Source organism: Euprymna scolopes, chromosome 7 (assembly GCF_053919585.1).
Source record: "Euprymna scolopes isolate OS-2025 chromosome 7, ASM5391958v1, whole genome shotgun sequence".
In the NCBI taxonomy this organism is placed as follows: domain Eukaryota; kingdom Metazoa; phylum Mollusca; class Cephalopoda; order Sepiida; family Sepiolidae; genus Euprymna; species Euprymna scolopes.
Genome location: NC_136488.1, coordinates 62,833,462 through 62,852,933, shown reverse-complemented (window position 1 = coordinate 62,852,933; position 19,472 = coordinate 62,833,462). Strand labels below are relative to the sequence as shown.

Genomic DNA, 19,472 nt, shown 5'->3' with positions numbered 1-19,472 from the left:
GAAATGTAAAAAAAAAAGCAGTAATTGCAAATTCTCGAGTGTTGCAGATTTAGATTTTACGAAAATTATCAATTGTGTGAAAATCAAATAAAATATCATAAATAGTATTTTGTCATCGACGTTGATGACTTAAGTGACATTTGTTTTTATTATTTAAAGGAATGTGTAGCTGACAATTATTTTATGCTAAAAATTATTTATTTTAAAGATTGACATTTTAGAATGAATAAAAACGTTATATTCATTAAAAAAGTAGATGTAGATACAAAGTATTTTTTTATGATTGTAAACAAGCATGGAATTTTTGCAGGATCCCGTGTTATTGTAAGAATAATAATTTTAAAAAGTATGCAGTTTGAATACATATGAAAACAATTTCATATAACTTGGATGATGCTGATTATTTGGATAAGATTGCATGGATAGCAGGTATAAGACATCATCTGATGTGGTCCACTACAAAGTTTGACACACTTGGAATATCCTAAATATCAAAACTGGATGAAGAAGATAATTCTGAAATTGATTTTCACATGTAATTCTATTTATTTTACTTTTCATTTTTTTGTATTTAACATAAAATCTATAATTAATAGATGTGTCTTTTCTTACTAAATTATTTAAAGAAAAAAAAAACAAAACAATATTATTTTCAAAATAAGCATAGTCATTAAATGGATTTGGTCGGGAGATCTAGTTTTGAAGCTTCTGGGCTACTCTTATTTGAAGTGGTAGTATAGGAACCCCTACCCCCTCCAAAAATTATGCCACCCATGGAATCATTAATAAAATTAATAATCCATGATGCAATCATACGATTTCACTACAAATAAAATTTATTTTATTCTTGGCTTGTCCACCAAGTTTTGCTCATGAATGTCAAACAGTCTTTTTTTTATAATTCAATGCCAGTCATTATCGATACTGAGTGTCACATGGTAGCTGTTAAGAAGTGTTATGAGAGATGAACATTTTTTTTTTCAACAGGATAGGCCTACTTCTTAAATCTCAAATAACTACTTAGAATAGATGCAGGGACTTCAAACTCACCAGACCTTGCCACCCATCCATCAAATTTTTATCATGAGGTTATCTCAAAGATATTTCATCAAGAGTTATGTCCTGAAAATACTAATTTGCAAGGAATGGATGTACACCATTAGCCAATCAAACTGTGGCAAAGGCTGCATATATATATATATATATATATATATATATATATATATATGATTGAATTTACTTCCCTTCCACCAAGGTCAGATGGTGAGAGAAAAAGTTAGCACATCCGAGTGCACACACAGGCTCTGCAAAGATACCCAAGAACAGACTCATCAGCATTTTTTGGTAGGGACACTTCAGGCGATTGGCAATAAACCAACCTCTCTTCAAAAAAAGGCAGTAAAGTGTATCAGTTATTTTGTCTGTTTCTCCAATTATTGTTTATATTCACAATTTTTTAGTTGCAGTTTTCAAACTTGGGAACCTAGTAGTTAAATTTGGGAATCTTCATGTTTAACTCTGGAACTGGTACCAAATTTTTAATCGTTCTACAGGTTTCTGAATGTAAAGATTCTCAAACTAGACTTAGAGGTCCCCAAGTTTAAAAAAAATACACCTGAAGAAGGTCAAAGGTTAGACTGTCAGAAACGTAAATATAATGATCAAGATGAAAATAGCCGTCTGAATAATGCAAATTAAACTTTATTTTTTGTTTGTTTTGCCTTTTAAATGCATAATTACTGTTAAAAGCAAAGCTATATAGTTTTTCTTTGTACAACAAGGGGATACAAATAAAAGTTTGAGTGCTTTCAGAGCACTGTTATAACGATTCTTTCTGGACTTGTTTCTCATCTGATCAAGATTCTATGGTTTTTTTATTTTCATATCAGGATTGATAATTTGTATCATTTAGACTATTCAGACTATTTTTCTCATCTTAGGTGTTGTTAAACTCTGGAATCTGCACGGAATTTCAAATGGAACCCTTTATTTAATTCGTAGGGGTAGTATGCTCTTGTTCTGTTGAAGTCTTAAGGAATTCACATTTGGATTCTTAGTATTGCCTGCACTGAAGATTGAACCTTTAACCTTCAAAAGAGTGTCACTTAAAATTGAATTTTACTTAGTACTTTATCCGTTATATCATGGATCCTTGCGGATAATTCTAGTATGAATTTTGGGAGACTTAAATGTATTCTTGTTTTTAGATGTACAATCTTAGTAATTTATCACTATAGATCAGTACTTATTACTACATACATATATACAAATACAATTGCGAATTACTTGAGACTTCTACCTGGTCATGGCTGTCATAACGAGATCATGCTCATGTACGCCTGTGAATCAAATAAAGGGTTCCATTAGAAATTCTGTGCAGCTTTTCGGGTTTGACAAGATATACCTGAACAACATAAGGATAGCATCAAAGATGAAGACAGTTGTCTGAAAACTCCAAATATTCCAAATCTTTTATTCTAACTTTCTAGTTTTCACTTAGATCTCTTAAATAAGAGAGGTGTTCCAAAAGAAAAGCTTGCTTTTCTTTCTTTTTTTTTCTTTTTTTTTTCTAATTTAAAAAGTTGAAGATCTAGGAAGACGGGAGTAGCACCATTAAAACAAGCAACTTTTTGTGCTTCAGAATTTATTTTTCTACATAGTCACCACCATTCTCAATGCACTTTTGCCAGGAATTCAATGGCGCATCTCTGCTGATGCATATCTATGACAGTGGTTGTTTTCTCAGAGTCTCACACTATCAATATCTGCGACAGAAAGATGAAACTTTCAGGTCATGAATGCATAAATTCAGTCATCATAACAATGTAATCTGCAATCCACTCGGGCAGAATAAACAAATAAGAGGCATTATTTTGGAACGATCCCCGTAGTAATTCTGTTGCATATTCTGAAATGCTATTCATTTTTCCACAACTCTTATTCCACCCCTCAAGAAGGTCTCTTCATTACACTTGAGTATCTTTGTCATCCACTTTTAATATGATGTGAGGTCAGAGGGCACAAATGTTAAAGTGCATGACCTTGTGAAACATGCTGACATCACTTTTTCTTAGATTCTGAAAGTTTTTATTTTAAGTTATTTCCTTTACCTTTCTAAAAAAAGACATTTCGTTCTAGAAGTCTTTTATTTATTTATTTATTTTTTTTTTCGGGAGTGAGTTTTTCTTTCTTCTTAAAAGTCTTTTCTTTTATTATGATAATTGGTGATGGTATATAATTCAAGTTTGGTTGTGATAGAAGATCCATTTGACACCATATTCAAAATAATTAGAATGTCCATCTGACTCATAAATGAAATAAGACCACAGATGACATTGACGTTAACAAAAATATACCTTTTATGAAAAGGAATTTAAAAAAACAATGGCTAGTCCAACCAACTGTATTCTTACACCAAGACATCTGATTGGATGATAGGTTTACTACTGGATGATTGACCTATCTTTGTACATCAAAAAGTCTGTTCTTTCTTTCTATCATTGTTTCTAGCAATCTTTTCTTCCTTTAAATTTGTTCTTTCTTATTGAAATCATGTAAAAAAAAATTCCTTGTAAGAGTAAAATAATAAATTGCCAGTTAATTTATGCCAATTTATTTTTCTATTTGAATGAATGTTGATGTACAACCTATTTAAAGCCAGTTTAGCACACAGCTAAAATATAATCGATGATATGTACAGTAAAAGACAGTAAAAGAAAATTTACTAGGAGCCCACACTATTGGCCAAGCTCCAACATCTGTCTCATCACTAGAATGTTACATCCCTGTGCCTGTTTTACAAGTATTTTAATGGCTTGTACTCTGGTGAACTCATAGGACTTGTGCTCCCTCAACATACATACTCCTGACAAATAGCAAAGTCCCACCTCTTCACTGTTAAGGTCTCTAGATGCTGGAAGACTTTCTACTCTAATAGTTTCTTCCCACAGACTGCTAGACTTTGGAATTTCCTCCCTGTTTCCTGCTACCGTACTATGAGTATACTAACTTGCAGAAGTTTAAATGTGAATAAATATCTTGTTGGTCAAGTTCTCACAGTCCCCTGTTAGACATAATCCCAAATAGCAACCCATTATGTTCCAAGTAGCAATATGTCTTGTTTGAAGTGAAAAATATATATTAGATTAAAAATACTTAAAGATATTTCAAGGCTAGTTTTTAGTGATATGTTAGTTTTAATGTCTGTTTTTTTTGTTTGTTTGTTTGTTTTTTTCTTTCAACATGATACAAATTCAACTAATAACCTAGATGTTTTGGGTCAGAAACAAATCTGTTTCACTTCGAGAGTGACATACTATGCAAGTGAATCACATGTTATTAAGTGACGTGGAATTTTATGTCTAAAATCGGCTACTGCGATGTGATTACTTTGTCTGCACCTCCATGGCTTATATCTCTATGTTGTTCCCAATTTCTCTTTTGTAGATGTTTTATCCATTTTTGGTGAGTTTTTAAGCCACATGGATTTCCCTGGGTTAAAGTGTGCACGTTACCTTGAGATTGTTAGTTTGGTTCTAAGCAAAAAAAGGAAACAAGATGATTTAACACAATAACCAAAAGAATAGCACAAAGCTTAGACAATGGAATACAAACAGTTCACTACCAGACTCTAATACTCTAATATAGGGTTTTGTTCAAAATTCCGTGATGGTTCTAGAGTTCAAAGTAGGCAGAAGAGCAAAACTGATGAAATGTTATCAAAGTATTGTGACCTTGAAGGGTGGATAATGATTAAGACGACATGGTGATGTATTGACAGAAATAGTATGCTTCAGAAAGTCTGCATCTAATAGTGTGACTATGGTTGCCATAAACTGCCACAACACTTGGTTGTAACTCTATAAATACTATCTGGAAGAATCCATCTGTTCTTGAAATAGGGGAGATAAACAGCACCCCATAACAACGAATCAAGATGAGGAAACCAGTCTGAAAATTGTAAATAATAGTCCATTAAAGTTTCTTATTTATTAGAGGCTCCCATATTGTGTTCATTTCTACTACTGAGTAAATAGGTATGGCCTAGCATGTGAGCTGTTAATTTCTAGGTTATCACATTACACACCACTAATAAGCTGTTTGTAATGTTAGAAGAAGAAGCAAACTCCTTTCACTCCCTTTCCCAACAGATTGGCTGTAATTATATTCTATTTGACAGAAAACAGCTGTTCATTTTTTGTTGACATGTTGTAAGTAGGTGGCTCAATGGATAATGATGTCTGTAGCTTTCTTTATCTCTGTTGTTGCTAAGCCATCATCATAGTCTTCCTCTTTCCTTTGGTTCCATTGCCTTAACCTGTTGGTAGTATTATGATACAGCAATACTTAATGACTTGATAGCCAATACATCTTTTGAGAAGTTACATTTTGGAAAATTCCATACTTAAGACATGATAGCTCCAATAAAAGAGGCAGCCTTGAATAAACCCAAGGTAATAAATAAGGTAAAGTCAAAAAGAGGTAACAACATATTTTCTCAATAGCTCATACTCTTTGATGTTTTATTTTTTTCACAGTATTGTAAAGTTAAGTATTATATAAGCTTTGCATCGTCCACTCCTGGAGACATGTGGGTTTGAGGAAGGTTTCAAATATAATCTGCTCATCAGCCAGAGAGGAAGATTTTGCTACCATCATCGTTATGTGTCACTTCGGACTTTGTGACTATGGCGATATATCCTGACACATAACTCTAATTCTAATTTTTAACTTCTAATGGAATTTTCCACTCTTCTGCTTATTCTTATGTGGGAAATTCCGTTTTTAACATTATTTGTACACCCTCCCAATCAATCCAATCTTGCTATAGCTTCTTCACTTTCTAGCATGTAAACTTTATCCCATAATGGGCAACAGTCATCCTTCTCCTTCCATACAAGATAGGCGATAACAGATTTTTTTTTCTTTTGTCTTCCTTTGAATTATGGTTTTCTGGTGTTTTTCTTCTTAGTTTTAAAGGATATTTTTTACTTTTGTAAACCTTACCACAATTGCACATGATAGTGGTTGATTTCTTTTGCTTCTTACCGTACTTCTCTCACATAAGAAACGTTGATAGTCTCTCTGCTCTATCGTTATTTCCATCGAAGGTTTCCCCATTTAAGACTAATTTCTGGTTCATACTTGCAAGACATTCACAGCAAAAACTCATCTATATCATAACAGAAAAAAATCTTTCCTTACCTCCTCTGTGTCTAGCATCAGGCGGAATTTCTATGGCCAGAGTTTCTTTGTAAAGGCTTCTCATCTGTGAAAGACGTTGCTGAGGGACTGCTTCTTTACAGATTACAATACGGTCGTTTTTCAAGTACAATATCGACATTTTACTTAACAGAAATCGTCCCTTGTAAGTAATGAAACAGTTCATTCCATTAATCATTTTTTATACTCCCATAGTATTCTTCATTCTTTAACTGACAATCATTCCATCTCATTAACCCTTATCCTTGAGTGGCTGTTGGCTTTAAGTCATATATATATATATATATATATATAGTATAAAATTGAAACTTTGTCAATTAGGATTTACAAACAATTTATTATTTGACAACGGATTCTTGTTTCCCCTAACATTTTTTTCTGGATTTACCAGGACCCCATCTAAATATCCTTTCACCTATGTATTTCCACATTTTCATAAACTTTTTCATTAACTTTTACGAAAATATGATTCACCTCATATTTGCAGTTTCAAATCAATGAGTTAATCAGCAAAATCATAGTTTAACTAGAAGTAATATTTTTTGCTAATATCTTTCCTCTGAAGAGGAGAAGGCATTCGTTAAAACTCCACGGAATAAGGAATTTCTAAATGTTCCTTGTGTGTTTCTTGTTGAATAACAAGCTTTAGTTCCTATTTGGTTTATTAAGCTTTTTCGTCTGGTTTAGTGTATCCTATAAATATTAGTATTAATATTTATATTCTATTCAAGTTTATAGAATTATTCAATTGGTTTTCATACATAAAGTAAATTTCGCTATGTATAAGGATTCATACTGGTGATACTCATAATCGTACCCTATTTCCAAATATAAAAAAAAATAATAATATAAAGAAATTTAAAATAATATAATGGAAGTTTGAAATCCAGTGTCCCTTTGCTGTTATTTCAGATTATTTGAAATCATATTAGCAAGTTTTAGTTTCCCCTCCATCAAGGCCAGAGATTTTGAGAGAAGTATCAGATATTTTGTAATTCATATGCAAAACTAGGAAAACAAATGACTATTATTGAAACATTTTATGACTAAATGAGGTATATAAATTTTACAAAACATTAGGGAAAAAATGGATGTTCCCCTTAATTTGTGACATAAAGGTCAAAGTTTATACTTACTATTACATAAATTAAGCTAAAGAATGTTCAAAATACTTTAATTTGTAAAAAAATCAAATGATTGGTTGCTTATTTCTGAAAGGTTAAAAACATGCAAAAAATAGGTTACACAATTGGGATCATTACCTTTCCAATAAGCCTTCATTTGGTAAATTCTAACTAATAGTCACTGAGATTTGGAACTTATGAAATTGACAAAAAGGTGGTATATATATATATATATATATATATATATATATATATATATATATATATATATATATATATATTTACCAGTGGTGAAAAAACCGAACTAAAGTGCTCAATGTGTAGTCAGAGCAGTATATAGGAAATTTATTACTGTGAGTCCAGAATGAGTTTACAAATTGTTTCAGCTAGAGGAAAATCCTCAAAGAGAGGAAAAATCCAACTAGCATCATCAGAATTTATAGATGGACTAAGTTATAAAGTCAAATAAAAATGGAAAGATCGTAGATAAAGGGGAGTTAGAAAAGAAGGGGGAGTGGTGGGGAGAGGACGTTGGAGTTTAAAGTAGTAGGAGTGTATTAAAAAAAGAGAGGGGTTTATAATTAAATATTAATTATGTGTAAATTCTTATATACGTGTTTTTTAACGGTTTAAACTTAAAAGACGCTACTTTTGTTGATAACGGCATAAGTAACAGTTAATTTAAAGGATCACCATGGCAACAGGTTGGAGAGTTAATGTTAGTGAAGGAACGGGTTGAAAATGAGGTTTAAAGTAATTTAGCCGGGCGGGGAGAGATTGAAAGATATTTATTGTTTATAAAATGGAAAGAAAAAGAAAAGGAAAAATAAGTTAATGAATTATACTTTACAGGTTTATTTTGATAGTGTAATGATATATATATAATTAAATATATATATAAATAAATTAGCCGGGCAGGTAGAAATTATACGTTACAGGTTTATTTTAATGAAATAAAATAAAATAGGTGAAGGAACGGGTTGAAAATGGGGTTTAAAGTAATTTAGCCGGGCGGGGAGCGATTGAAAGATATTTATTGTTTATAAAATGGAAAGAAAAAGAAAAGGAAAAATAAGTTAATGAATTATACTTTACAGGTTTATTTTGATAGTGTAATGATATATATAATTAAATATAATATATATATAAATAAATTAGCCGGACAGGTAGAAATTATACGTTACAGGTTTATTTTAATGAAATAAAATAAAATAGGTGAAAGCTTAAGTAAGTAACTTAAATAATAGAAAAAAACATTTTTAATAAGTAACACACAAATACAAGCACACGCATAAATATGTACAGCAAATGCACATACGTAAATGGGGGAAAAGCACATGCGTGATCACACATACATATATATATATATACATATACATATATACACAAACATACATATACAAACACATATATATATATATGTACACATACACAGATACGTAAAAATACACGCATATATACATATATAAACATATATGCAAATACACATACATCCAGATGCAAACACTTACACATACATATATATATACATATACATACATACATATATATATATAAATATAAATTAGCTGGGAGGGGGGGGGGGAATTGAAAAATATTTTATAAATAATTTTTAAATTTTCAGGCATTGTAGTTGAAGGAAAGAGAGAAGGAGAAAAATATAAATTAATGAATTATAAGTTACAAGTAAGTTAATCAAATAATAATAAATTCATAAAATTATTAGGGAGATATTTATAATAAGTGAATAAAACACATACACACAGAAAAACACACACACACACAAATATACATGTAGAAGATACGTACACAAATACAAATATATATAAACACATACATATACACATATGTAGAAGATACGCACAAACACAAATACATATATATATATACATACATATACACACATATATATATACACACATATAAATACATACATACATACATATACACACACACATACACACACACACACACACATATATATATATGTGCACATATATATACATATATAAATTAGCTGGGCAGGGAGAGATTGAAAAAATTAATTTTTTGTTTTTAATTTATTATTTATAGTTTTTTGAATTGTCGGGCGTTAAGTTGAAAGAAAGAAATGAGAAATAGAAGGGTAAATAGGTGAATTATACGTTATAGGTTTATTTAATAAAGTAAAAAAAGTAAGGATATCAGTAAGTTAATTAAATAATAAAAATTAATATAATTATTAATAAAATGTAGATAGTAAGTAGATAACAAAAACACACAAATACATACACATGAGTACACATGTAAAAAAAATACACACATCAATGGGGGAGGAGCATGTGCTTGAGTATATGTACAAACACAAATACGAAAAATATGTAAATAAGCTTCGTGTTAAAAAATATGATAATTATTATTGAAAGAATTAGTAAGAGGTAAATATAAGAGAAAAGTGTATTATATATGTTATATGTAGATGGTAAATTAAATAATTAATTAAAATAGAAGGTAAGTAAATGATTAGTTGTTAACAAGTAGATAATAGACCGAGAGGCAAGTCGAAGGATACCAATTGTGATAAGTACGTAATTGAAATAATAGAAATCGAGACCTAACTATGGAAATAGCCAATAAGAAACTATGGGGCAAGAACCTTTAAATAATGACATAAGGAGTGATTAAGGCAAAGGGGGGGGTACAAAAATGAGTTTGGTAAAGAGAGATGCAGCTAAAAAATGGTAGGATAAATAGGTGGGGGTTCTGTGGAGGGGTTCTTTTAAAATGAATGGGGGACTATATAGTTTAGGTTGTAAATAGGGTGTGTGTAATTCGTTAGTGTTAGATTTTAGGGGTGGGTTATAGTTATTATTAGAAGGGTGAGAAGTTGCTTAAGAGGTGGGATTTATAATGTTTACAATTAAGTGAGGTTTCAGTTTTTTTATTTAGAAGTTTATCTTTATCTCTAAAATTAGTAATCAGTAATTTTTCAGTTAAGCATAAATAACATGGGGAGTTTAGTGATTTACAGGTACTAGCTCTATTAAGAATTTCCCAGCTAATAATTGGGGTGAGGTTGTTTCGGGTAAGTAGTAGATAGTGGTTAGTTAATGAAGTACTATTGCGGTGGTTGGGGTTATTTAGGGAGCATTTATGCACTCTAAATCTGTCTTTGAACGTGGTGCTTGAGAGGCCAATGTAAAATTTTTTGTTTTGTGGGTCTTCAGCAGGGGCAATAGTTGCTTTGTAAACCACATTTGTTGAGAGACAATTTTGCTGGAGCGGGCATTGGGGTTTGTTAAGGCAGTTACAGTTATTTTGACCATTGTTATTATAGTTGTGGTTATTTAGTATTTTATTGTTGTGTTTTTTAATTTTATTTTCTAGATTATTTGTGCAACTGTAGCTAAGCTTAATAGTGTTCTTATTAAAAATTTTATGTAGAATATTACTAGGGGGGAAGTGGTGATTAAGAAGCATGAAGAATTTTTTACCTAATTTAGTTTTTATCATATTATTATAGGGAGGGTTAAACCAGAGGACTTTGCGGGATCTGTTATTCCTATTTGTATTGTTGGGTTTATTAGGGTCCAAGTATGTAATATTAGGGTTGGAATATCCAGATTCCTTTAAAGCATTTTCAAAGAAGGGTTTGTGTAGGTTAAAAATGCTGGAGTTAGATGAGTTTGGATAGCTTAGCTAAATTTATTTGGATTTTCCTCTAGCTGAAACAATTTGTAAACTCATTCTGGACTCACAGTAATAAATTTCCTATATATATATATATATATATATATATATATATATATATATATATATATATATATATATAAAAAAGATAGCTTCGAATTTGGGGGTATCAAAACCAAAGCAAAATATAATGAAAGTAAAAATAAAATAGATAAACCCCATAATTTATTATACCATACCTGTTCACACTGAAACACTTATCACAATATTCTGTGGATCTATATTAAAAAACTTTGTTAAACTTCCTGACATATTTCCATTCTATGGAGGTCATGTGCGAACGAACACTCCATAATTTTATTATACCATATTTCTTCAAACTGAAACATAATTATCAAAGTATATTTATGCAGATAGATATGAAAAGTCTTTATTAAAGTTTGTGCCTATTTCCATTCTATGGAGGCCAGGTGCAAACGCAGACCCCACAATTTTATTATACCATCCCTATTTAAGTTAATACATACTTATCAAAGTATTATTATGTACATCTATATCAAAAGCACTTGTAAACGTTTTTATTTTTTATTTTTTTTTCATTTAAAAATTTTTTTTTTCCATACTTTGTGGACCAGGTGCGAACACAGACCCCACAATTTTAATGAACCACCGTTCTGCCAGATCAAACATACCCATTCCTGCACCTCGATACATCTTCTATCATTATATGTGATCAGTTTTCTATAATAGTCAACCATATAGGAGCCTATTCGTGACCACACACACACACACACACACACACACACACACGTTCAGCTTTATATTATAGATATAGGTAAGAAAGACATTATTTTTTGATAGCATGGATAGCTTAGCTAAATTTATCTGGAGCAGAAAACTAGATCCAATATCTGGAGCAAAATTTTTTTGTTCTTGTGATTAAGGGAGGTAGTGTTTGATCAACGCTGCTGGGGAGCCATGATTTAGTATACTGTTTCATTTTTAAATCCCTGAAAGAGTGTTTCATGGTAAATAGCTAATGATCCCTTTAAATAACATTATGACTATTGTGAATTCGAGAAAACAAGTTGATAAATTATGTACTTATAAAAATCTTATATTGCAGTTGGTTAAATGACTTACTGACTAAATAGTTTTCCAACAAATGATGAAAAAAAAATATAAAAATTAAATAAGCTATAAGTTTTTGGTATAGTTTTAAAGGTTAAAAAACTTTCAAGACACACACACACACACACACACACATATATATATATACACACACATGCTGGTAGCCAAATTGAATATTGAAATGCTCATATCTTTGGTTCTATGCGACAAAACTACATGAAAAAGTTACAGGCTTTTTGAAGATTATAATACTACTAGCAGTTCAGCCTGGCTTTACTCAGGCCTTATTTACTGTTCATAACTTTATGTGCATACGTATGTATATTAAAAAGTTTGACTCGTATCAAGGTAATATACATCTAAAATTTCAAGTGTTTAGACCCAAAATTGACAGAGGAGTTTGGTAGAATCTGCAACAGTCAACTCTTTCAACTTTGATCTCTTGGCAGCCAAATCTTCGCCCCAAAACTGATTAAAAAGCTTGCTGCATGTTTGAATACATGTTATATAAAATTTAAAATGTTTTAACCAAAATTGCCTGAATAGTTTGCTAGAGACCACAAAGGTCAAATCTTTTGAGCTTTGACCCCTTGGCAGCCAAATTTTCGGTCAAAAACCGATTAAAAAGCTTGCCCTATGTCTGAATACACTTTATGTAAAACTTCAAATGTTTAGAGCAAAAATTGGTGGAATAATTTGGCAGACCGTAGAGGTCAAATTTTTTTAAAACTCTGGCCCCAATTTTAACCCATTAAGATTTATTGTTTTGTGCTCAAATCAAATTAAAAAGTTTGATGCATATCCAAGTTACCTGCATTTAAAATTTCAAGTGTGTAGACCCAAAATTGGCAGAGGAGTTTGGTAGAGTTTTCAAAGATCAAATCATTGAATTTTAGCCCTTTGACTACCAAATTTCTGGCTGAAAACCGATTAAAAAATTTTTCCCAAATCTCAATATTCTTATGTAAAATCTCGAGTCTGTAGACTGAAAATTGACAGAGTAGTTTTGTAGGGAAATGTACACACAGACAATTTCACTTTTCTAGATATATAGATTCTATGGTTTATTATTTATTTATGACAATTAGTAAAAAAGAACTTATATTTTTAAACCAATAAAATATTTCCAAATTTGCCTACATTTGTATATATAATGTCCTGGCAGAGTAGCTTCAGTTTTGCTGCTTTGGAATGAATTTTTCTTATGTTTTTTTGTTGTTTTTTTTTCTGTTTTTTTTTTTTGTCTTCCCTATGGCTTTGCCAGGCGACTAATCTATTTAGGTTATTTTTTTTTATTCCTTCTATAAATAACTTTATTCAGATGAGATATTTTCAAAGTGTTAAATCACCTTTCAACTCTGTCCTACACTACATATTCTCTGAATCTTTTCAAAGCGTCTTTCTACATAGGCAAATTAAAGATATTTCTTTCTCTTCTGCTGACTATAACTTCGTCATCTTCAAGTCTAATGTCCACAGAGACTTGTCAAGCTGTCCTGTTTAGTAATCAGATTTAACCCATCTCCCCCATTCTTCACATCCTCTCATAGTATTGTTCATCATTCAACTGACAATTTCATTAACCCTTATCGTTGAATGGTCTTTGGCCTTAAGTGGTGATTCATCAGTATTGTGGTTCAAAATATAAAGGAGGATTAAATGTTATCTGCTGTAATAATGAAGAAAATGAAGAGTGACCAGCTTTGAAACGTGTTGACTGTTTTGCACGTTGAACACTTGACTTTCAGGGAAAAAAAGAACTGTTGTGTTTCTAAAGAGTTACTTTTTTTGTTGTTTAAGAGGTGCCGAACTTTAAATTACGAGGGGCATGCAATAAGTAATGCCCCTGACCCACTTCCCATAGCAGTAGAGCAACAAAACTTGGCACAGGTATTAGTCTTTCTCTACATAAGTTACCACCCAGAGTTATGCATTTCTCTCATCGTTTGATGCAGCTCTGGAGACCGTTTTTGTAGAACACCCCAAGTTGATCCTCCAACCACGACGTAACTTCAGAAATCAAGGCTGCATCATCTGGGAAACGCTTTCCTTTCAAAAACAACTTCATGGCTGGGAAGAGGTGAAAGTCTGAGGGTGCAAGGTCAGGATAGTAGGGAGGATGGAGAAGGATTTCATAACCACATGCCCATACTTCTGATCTGGTGACAAGTGAGTTGTGGACCGGGGCGTTGTCCTGCAGGAGGAGGGTACCTTTGCTGATCTTGCCCTGCCTCTTGATTTTGATAGCTTCCCTTAATTTCCTTAAAAGTGAAACATAATGGACTCCTGTAATTGTGGTACCCTTTGCCAGGAAATCTGTCATCACTACTCCGTCCTGGTCCCAGGAGACTGTGAGCATGACCTTGCCAGCGGAGGGCTGCACCTTTGCCTTCTTTGGAGGTGGTGAGTCCAAGTGCTTCCACTGCATTGACTGGGCTTTGGTCCCTGGATCATAGTGATGGACCCAGGTTTCATCCTGTGTAATCAGTCTTTTGAAAAACTTTGACTCATCTTCTTGGCACATCTCCAAATTCATCCTCGAGCACTCGAGGCGTTCTCCCTTCTGGAATGGTGTAAGCAACCTGGGAATCCATCTGGCAGACACCTTATGCATATGCAAATGGTCATGAATTATAGTTTCCACAGACCCTGTACTAATCTTGACATCTTGGGCTATTTGGCAAATAGTAATGCGCCAATCTTCCAAAATGGCAGCCTCAACTTGACGAACAGATGCTTCATTGATGGCAGAAGAAGGGCGACCAGGTCTGGGAGTTGTTTCCACAGACTTCCGGCCATGTTTGAATTCACGATGCCAGCATTTTACAAGGTCATATGATGGGGAATTATCACCATAAGTTTCTTTCATTTCATCAAAAGTCTCCTGTGGTGTGCGTCCTTTCAAATACAAAAACTGGATCACTGCTCGACATTCAACAGGCTCCATTTCACACCTGACTCAGTTCAAACACCTGTAAAACAGAAACCACAATTAGTTCAGAGCTGTAATTTACCATATAACCCGTAGAGATATAAATTATTGCACATGCAAAATTTCAGCTAGATCAGACAACTGGAAGTGGGTCAGGGGCATTACTTATTGCACGCCCCTCGTAAAATAAAGCACAGAAAAATATTTTGATTATACAAATATGTGGTTTATTGCAAAGATTAATTTTGACAATTTTAATTTAAATGCAATTTCAGATATATGACATTATCTAGAGCAGAGGTTCTCAACCGGGGTCCACATGGACCCTAGGGGTCCATGAAATATTTCTGGGGGTCCACAGGCAAAACATAACAGAACTTATCATTATTATTATAGCTGTTGTAGAATACTTTATTTGTATTAAATTAGTTTTCATTTAAAAATAAAGCTTAATTATATAATATTTCTTTGATTATTAAAACCTCAAAATTTATATTAGTGAAAAATAGAAGATTTTCTTATGACCAATAGTTATGAAGGGATCCACCAAGATAAAAAGAAGGGAAAAGGGGTCCATGAGTAAAAAAAAAGTTTGAGAACCACTGATCTAGAAGTTAAATTTTCACAAATTCTACACAATAACACATCAAATGTTGTTTTCCAAGTGGTCTAATGTATCTGGATTGTCAGCGTAGACATGAGACTGTTCATATCCCTAAAGATAATACTCTAATGGGGTTGAATTGCACAAACAAAGTGGCCAGTTGATAGGCTCATCTTATGAAATTCGTTCATGAAATGTTTCTCACGTTAAATTGATCATATCACGTACTGTGTGGCATATGACTCTGTCCTGCTGAAATGACATGATGAGTTACCAAACCAAGGTGAACTCAAAATAACCGAAAGTTGCTAAATCTGCAATTAACGAAAATAAAATTGTCAATTTAAAGTTTGTTGCTTTGAAAAAAAAGAAAAGCATCTTAAAGTTACATTTCTTTTTTATTAATGGTATTCATTTGCATGTGGGGAGAACAACTACTTTAAGAAGGACAACATGGGGAAGGGATGCTGCTGAATTTTTGATAACTAATAGAACACTTGTAAGTTGAGATTCGTCAGGGTTTATTGTGGTCTTGTTAAAGAGGAGTTTGGTTAATTTCCTTATGTGATTACAAGTATTTAGGGCAAAAACAAAGAACATATCAGTATTTTTTTTTTTTTGTATAATTTTCTTATTAGGTCCTAATTTATTAGCACCAACCTTGAACTTACCTTTTCTGTCCAAGCAAAACGTTTGTTTGTTGCACTAACTAGGATTTCAACTAGTAGATATTTTTTTCTATTACTTGTGGTTTTTGTTTGTATCATATAATCTTGAAATTTGTCATCGGATTCAACATTTTTACTTTCTTGCTAGCATTTGACATTTTACCAGCCTCTTTCAAAACATCTGTCCATTCAGAGGATTGCTTTTCATCCATATTTTATCGCTGTTTACTATTTCCAAGATCTAATGTGGCCGATTCCATCCCTGACTCCCAGGAACCACACTTTTGATAAATTCATGGATACAAGAATGTAAGAATGTAGTAAAATTGAAAATTTGCGCGCACACACACACAAAAAATCAAAACATAGATTCCATGAACAAAGCTTCTTTCTTAGAACTGCACGCCTGTGGAACTTTGTTCCATCTGCCTGCTTCCCACCTGACTACAACTTGGATGTCTTCAAGTCCAACGTTAACAAATTCCTAATGAACCGCCCTTTTAAGTAAACACTTCATTAAATTTCCACACTAACGTACAGTACTTGCAATAACCCTTATCCCTGAGTGGCTTCCGGGCCTTGATAAGTGGTGACCACCGTGTAAAAAAAAAAAAAAAAGAAAAGCAACTCCCCCCCCCCCCAATATAAGCAATATACTGTGTCTTGTTCATATGAGGGAGGATCGAACTGAACATTTTAAGATAATGGTTTTATCTCGGTTCTCACCATCTACTTTTTTAATTTTTTATTTTTAATCCATTACTTTATATTAGCACATTCTTTAATCCATTACTTAATATTAGCACATTCTTTAATCCATTACTTAATATTAGCACATTCTTTAATCCATTACTTAATATTAGCACATTCTTTAATCCATTGCTTAATATTAGCACATTCTTTAATCTATTACTTGATATTAGCACATTCTTTAATCTATTACTTAATATTAGCACATTCTTTAATCCATTACTTAATATTAGCACATTCTTTAATCCATTGCTAATATTAGCACATTCTTTAATCCATTACTTAATATTAGCACATTCTTTAATCCATTACTTAATATTAGCACATTCTTTAATCCATTACTTAATATTAGCACATTCTTTAATCCATTACTTAATATTAGCACATTCTTTAATCCATTACTTAATATTAGCACATTCTTTAATCCATTACTTAATATTAGCACATTCTTTAATCCATTGCTTAATATTAGCACATTCTTTAATCCATTACTTAATATTAGCACATTCTTTAATCCATTACTTAATATTAGCACATTCTTTAATCCATTACTTAATATTAGCACATTCTTTAATCCATTACTTAATATTAGCACATTCTTTAATCCATTGCTTAATATTAGCACATTCTTTAATCCATTACTTAATATTAGCACATTCTTTAATCCATTATTTAATATTAGCACATTCTTTAATCCATTGCTTAATATTAGCACATTCTTTAATCCATTACTTAATATTAGCACATTCTTTAATCCATTGCTTAATATTAGCACATTCTTTAATCCATTGCTTAATATTAGCACATTCTTTAATCCATTGCTTAATATTAGCACATTCTTTAATCCATTGCTTAATATTAGCACATTCTTTAATCCATTACTTAATATTAGCACATTCTTTAATCCATTATTTAATATTAGCACATTCTTTAATCCATTACTTAATATTAGCACATTCTTTAATCCATTGCTTAATATTAGCACATTCTTTAATCCATTACTTGATATTAGCACATTCTTTAATCCCGGACAACACCAACTAGAGACATCTTGAAAAATGCATTTTCTTTTCTTATCTAAAAACGTAGGCATTTCTTATGGTGTGACTCAATACATGCGAAATGATTTCTTTATTCTGAAAAGTGTTATTGTTTAAAAACAATCTTAAAATATTTACAGAAAAAAAAAAAATTGATCAAATCTTAAGAATTTGCAGGTATTTTAGCTGTTGTTGAATTATGCCCGAGAATAGACAAATCTAAAGCCAATGCGAAATTCTCAACAATAGAAGACATTTTGTGAACCTTGTCGCACTAAAACTAAATTTGTTCAGATTTGATTTTAATTCAACAAGATTCATTTCTTGTTTTCAGTCTAAAATTAGTCGACCAGCATCAGACGACCATAGTTAAAAGTGCCATTATCACTACAACCATCTCTGCTGCTTTTAAATAAAATCAAAATTGCTTTTTCTTTTCACCCAAAATTTTCTTCAGATTTTTGTGAAGAAAAAAAAAAAATCATGATTTAAACATTGATGTTAATAGAAGGAAAATTATGTCTACTAATAGTATGGCTGCAATGTCGGTTTTCAGGCAACTTATGGTCTGGTACCTTTTTTTTTTTTTTTTAATCCAGACAAAATCACAAGACAAATTTTGATAATTTCACTGCCATCAGACTACTACACGGCCAACATATAGTTCTGTGCATAACACACCATCAATTTGTTTACACTGCACTTGCTAGGGGTAGTCTCCATTAATATTTCAATATGTCTCATTTTGCACAAATATAATGCTAATTATGATTTCACAAATTCAAGGTTGTAGCCATGATGTTAAACGTAAATATTTCCATAAAGTAAAAAGGTTCAATTTATGTTTAATACTTGTTGTTTGATTGTTTAGAGAAATGGAAAGTGGATTGAGTGTGTTTTAATGGATTAGTATTATGGTAAAATCAGTCCAGCAAGGTTTTGAAATCAATGCTTCCCAAAATCAGCATTGCCCCTGTATTTGAATACTTTGTTCTTAAGGATTGTACCAGCTATTTTATGAGTTGATAAATATATTGTATGACTGGCTTTTGTCGAAGGAGTCTGAGTATGAGAATTTATGTCAAAAATGATCACAAAATGAAATTAAAAATTTATTTCCTAAGGTTTTTCTAGTAAACAAAACCAACTCGTAATGTGGAACACAAAAACACAGAATGTGACAAAAGAACATTTTATTTGCAATCAACAAAAACCACTTATTTCATATGCTATAATACTTGAGATATTTCAATTGAACTCTCTACGTGATACAAATAAATTCCATGTTTTTAATCGCAGTTGTAAGATGATTCCTCCTTTTCTAATGTCAAT

The 19,472-nt window shown here is 31.7% G+C and overlaps 2 protein-coding genes across 10 annotated transcripts in view; one reads left to right on the top strand and one right to left on the bottom strand.

Moving 5' to 3' along the window:
* The window catches only part of LOC145279766 (regulator of G-protein signaling 17-like), a 644,014-nt gene that overhangs the window by 523,423 nt on the left and 101,119 nt on the right, over window positions 1-19,472 (top strand). The gene's annotated exons all lie outside the window — the stretch shown is intronic.
* LOC145280167 (histone-lysine N-methyltransferase SETMAR-like) lies at window positions 7,428-16,973 on the bottom strand. Its single transcript, XM_080131931.1, has 3 exons — window positions 16,863-16,973; window positions 14,158-16,323; window positions 7,428-7,433 (listed from the first exon to the last, which is right to left on the bottom strand). Exons 2-3 carry the CDS (start codon window positions 15,091-15,093, stop codon window positions 7,428-7,430), a joined length of 942 nt encoding a protein of 313 aa, XP_079988057.1. The 5' UTR covers window positions 15,094-16,323; window positions 16,863-16,973.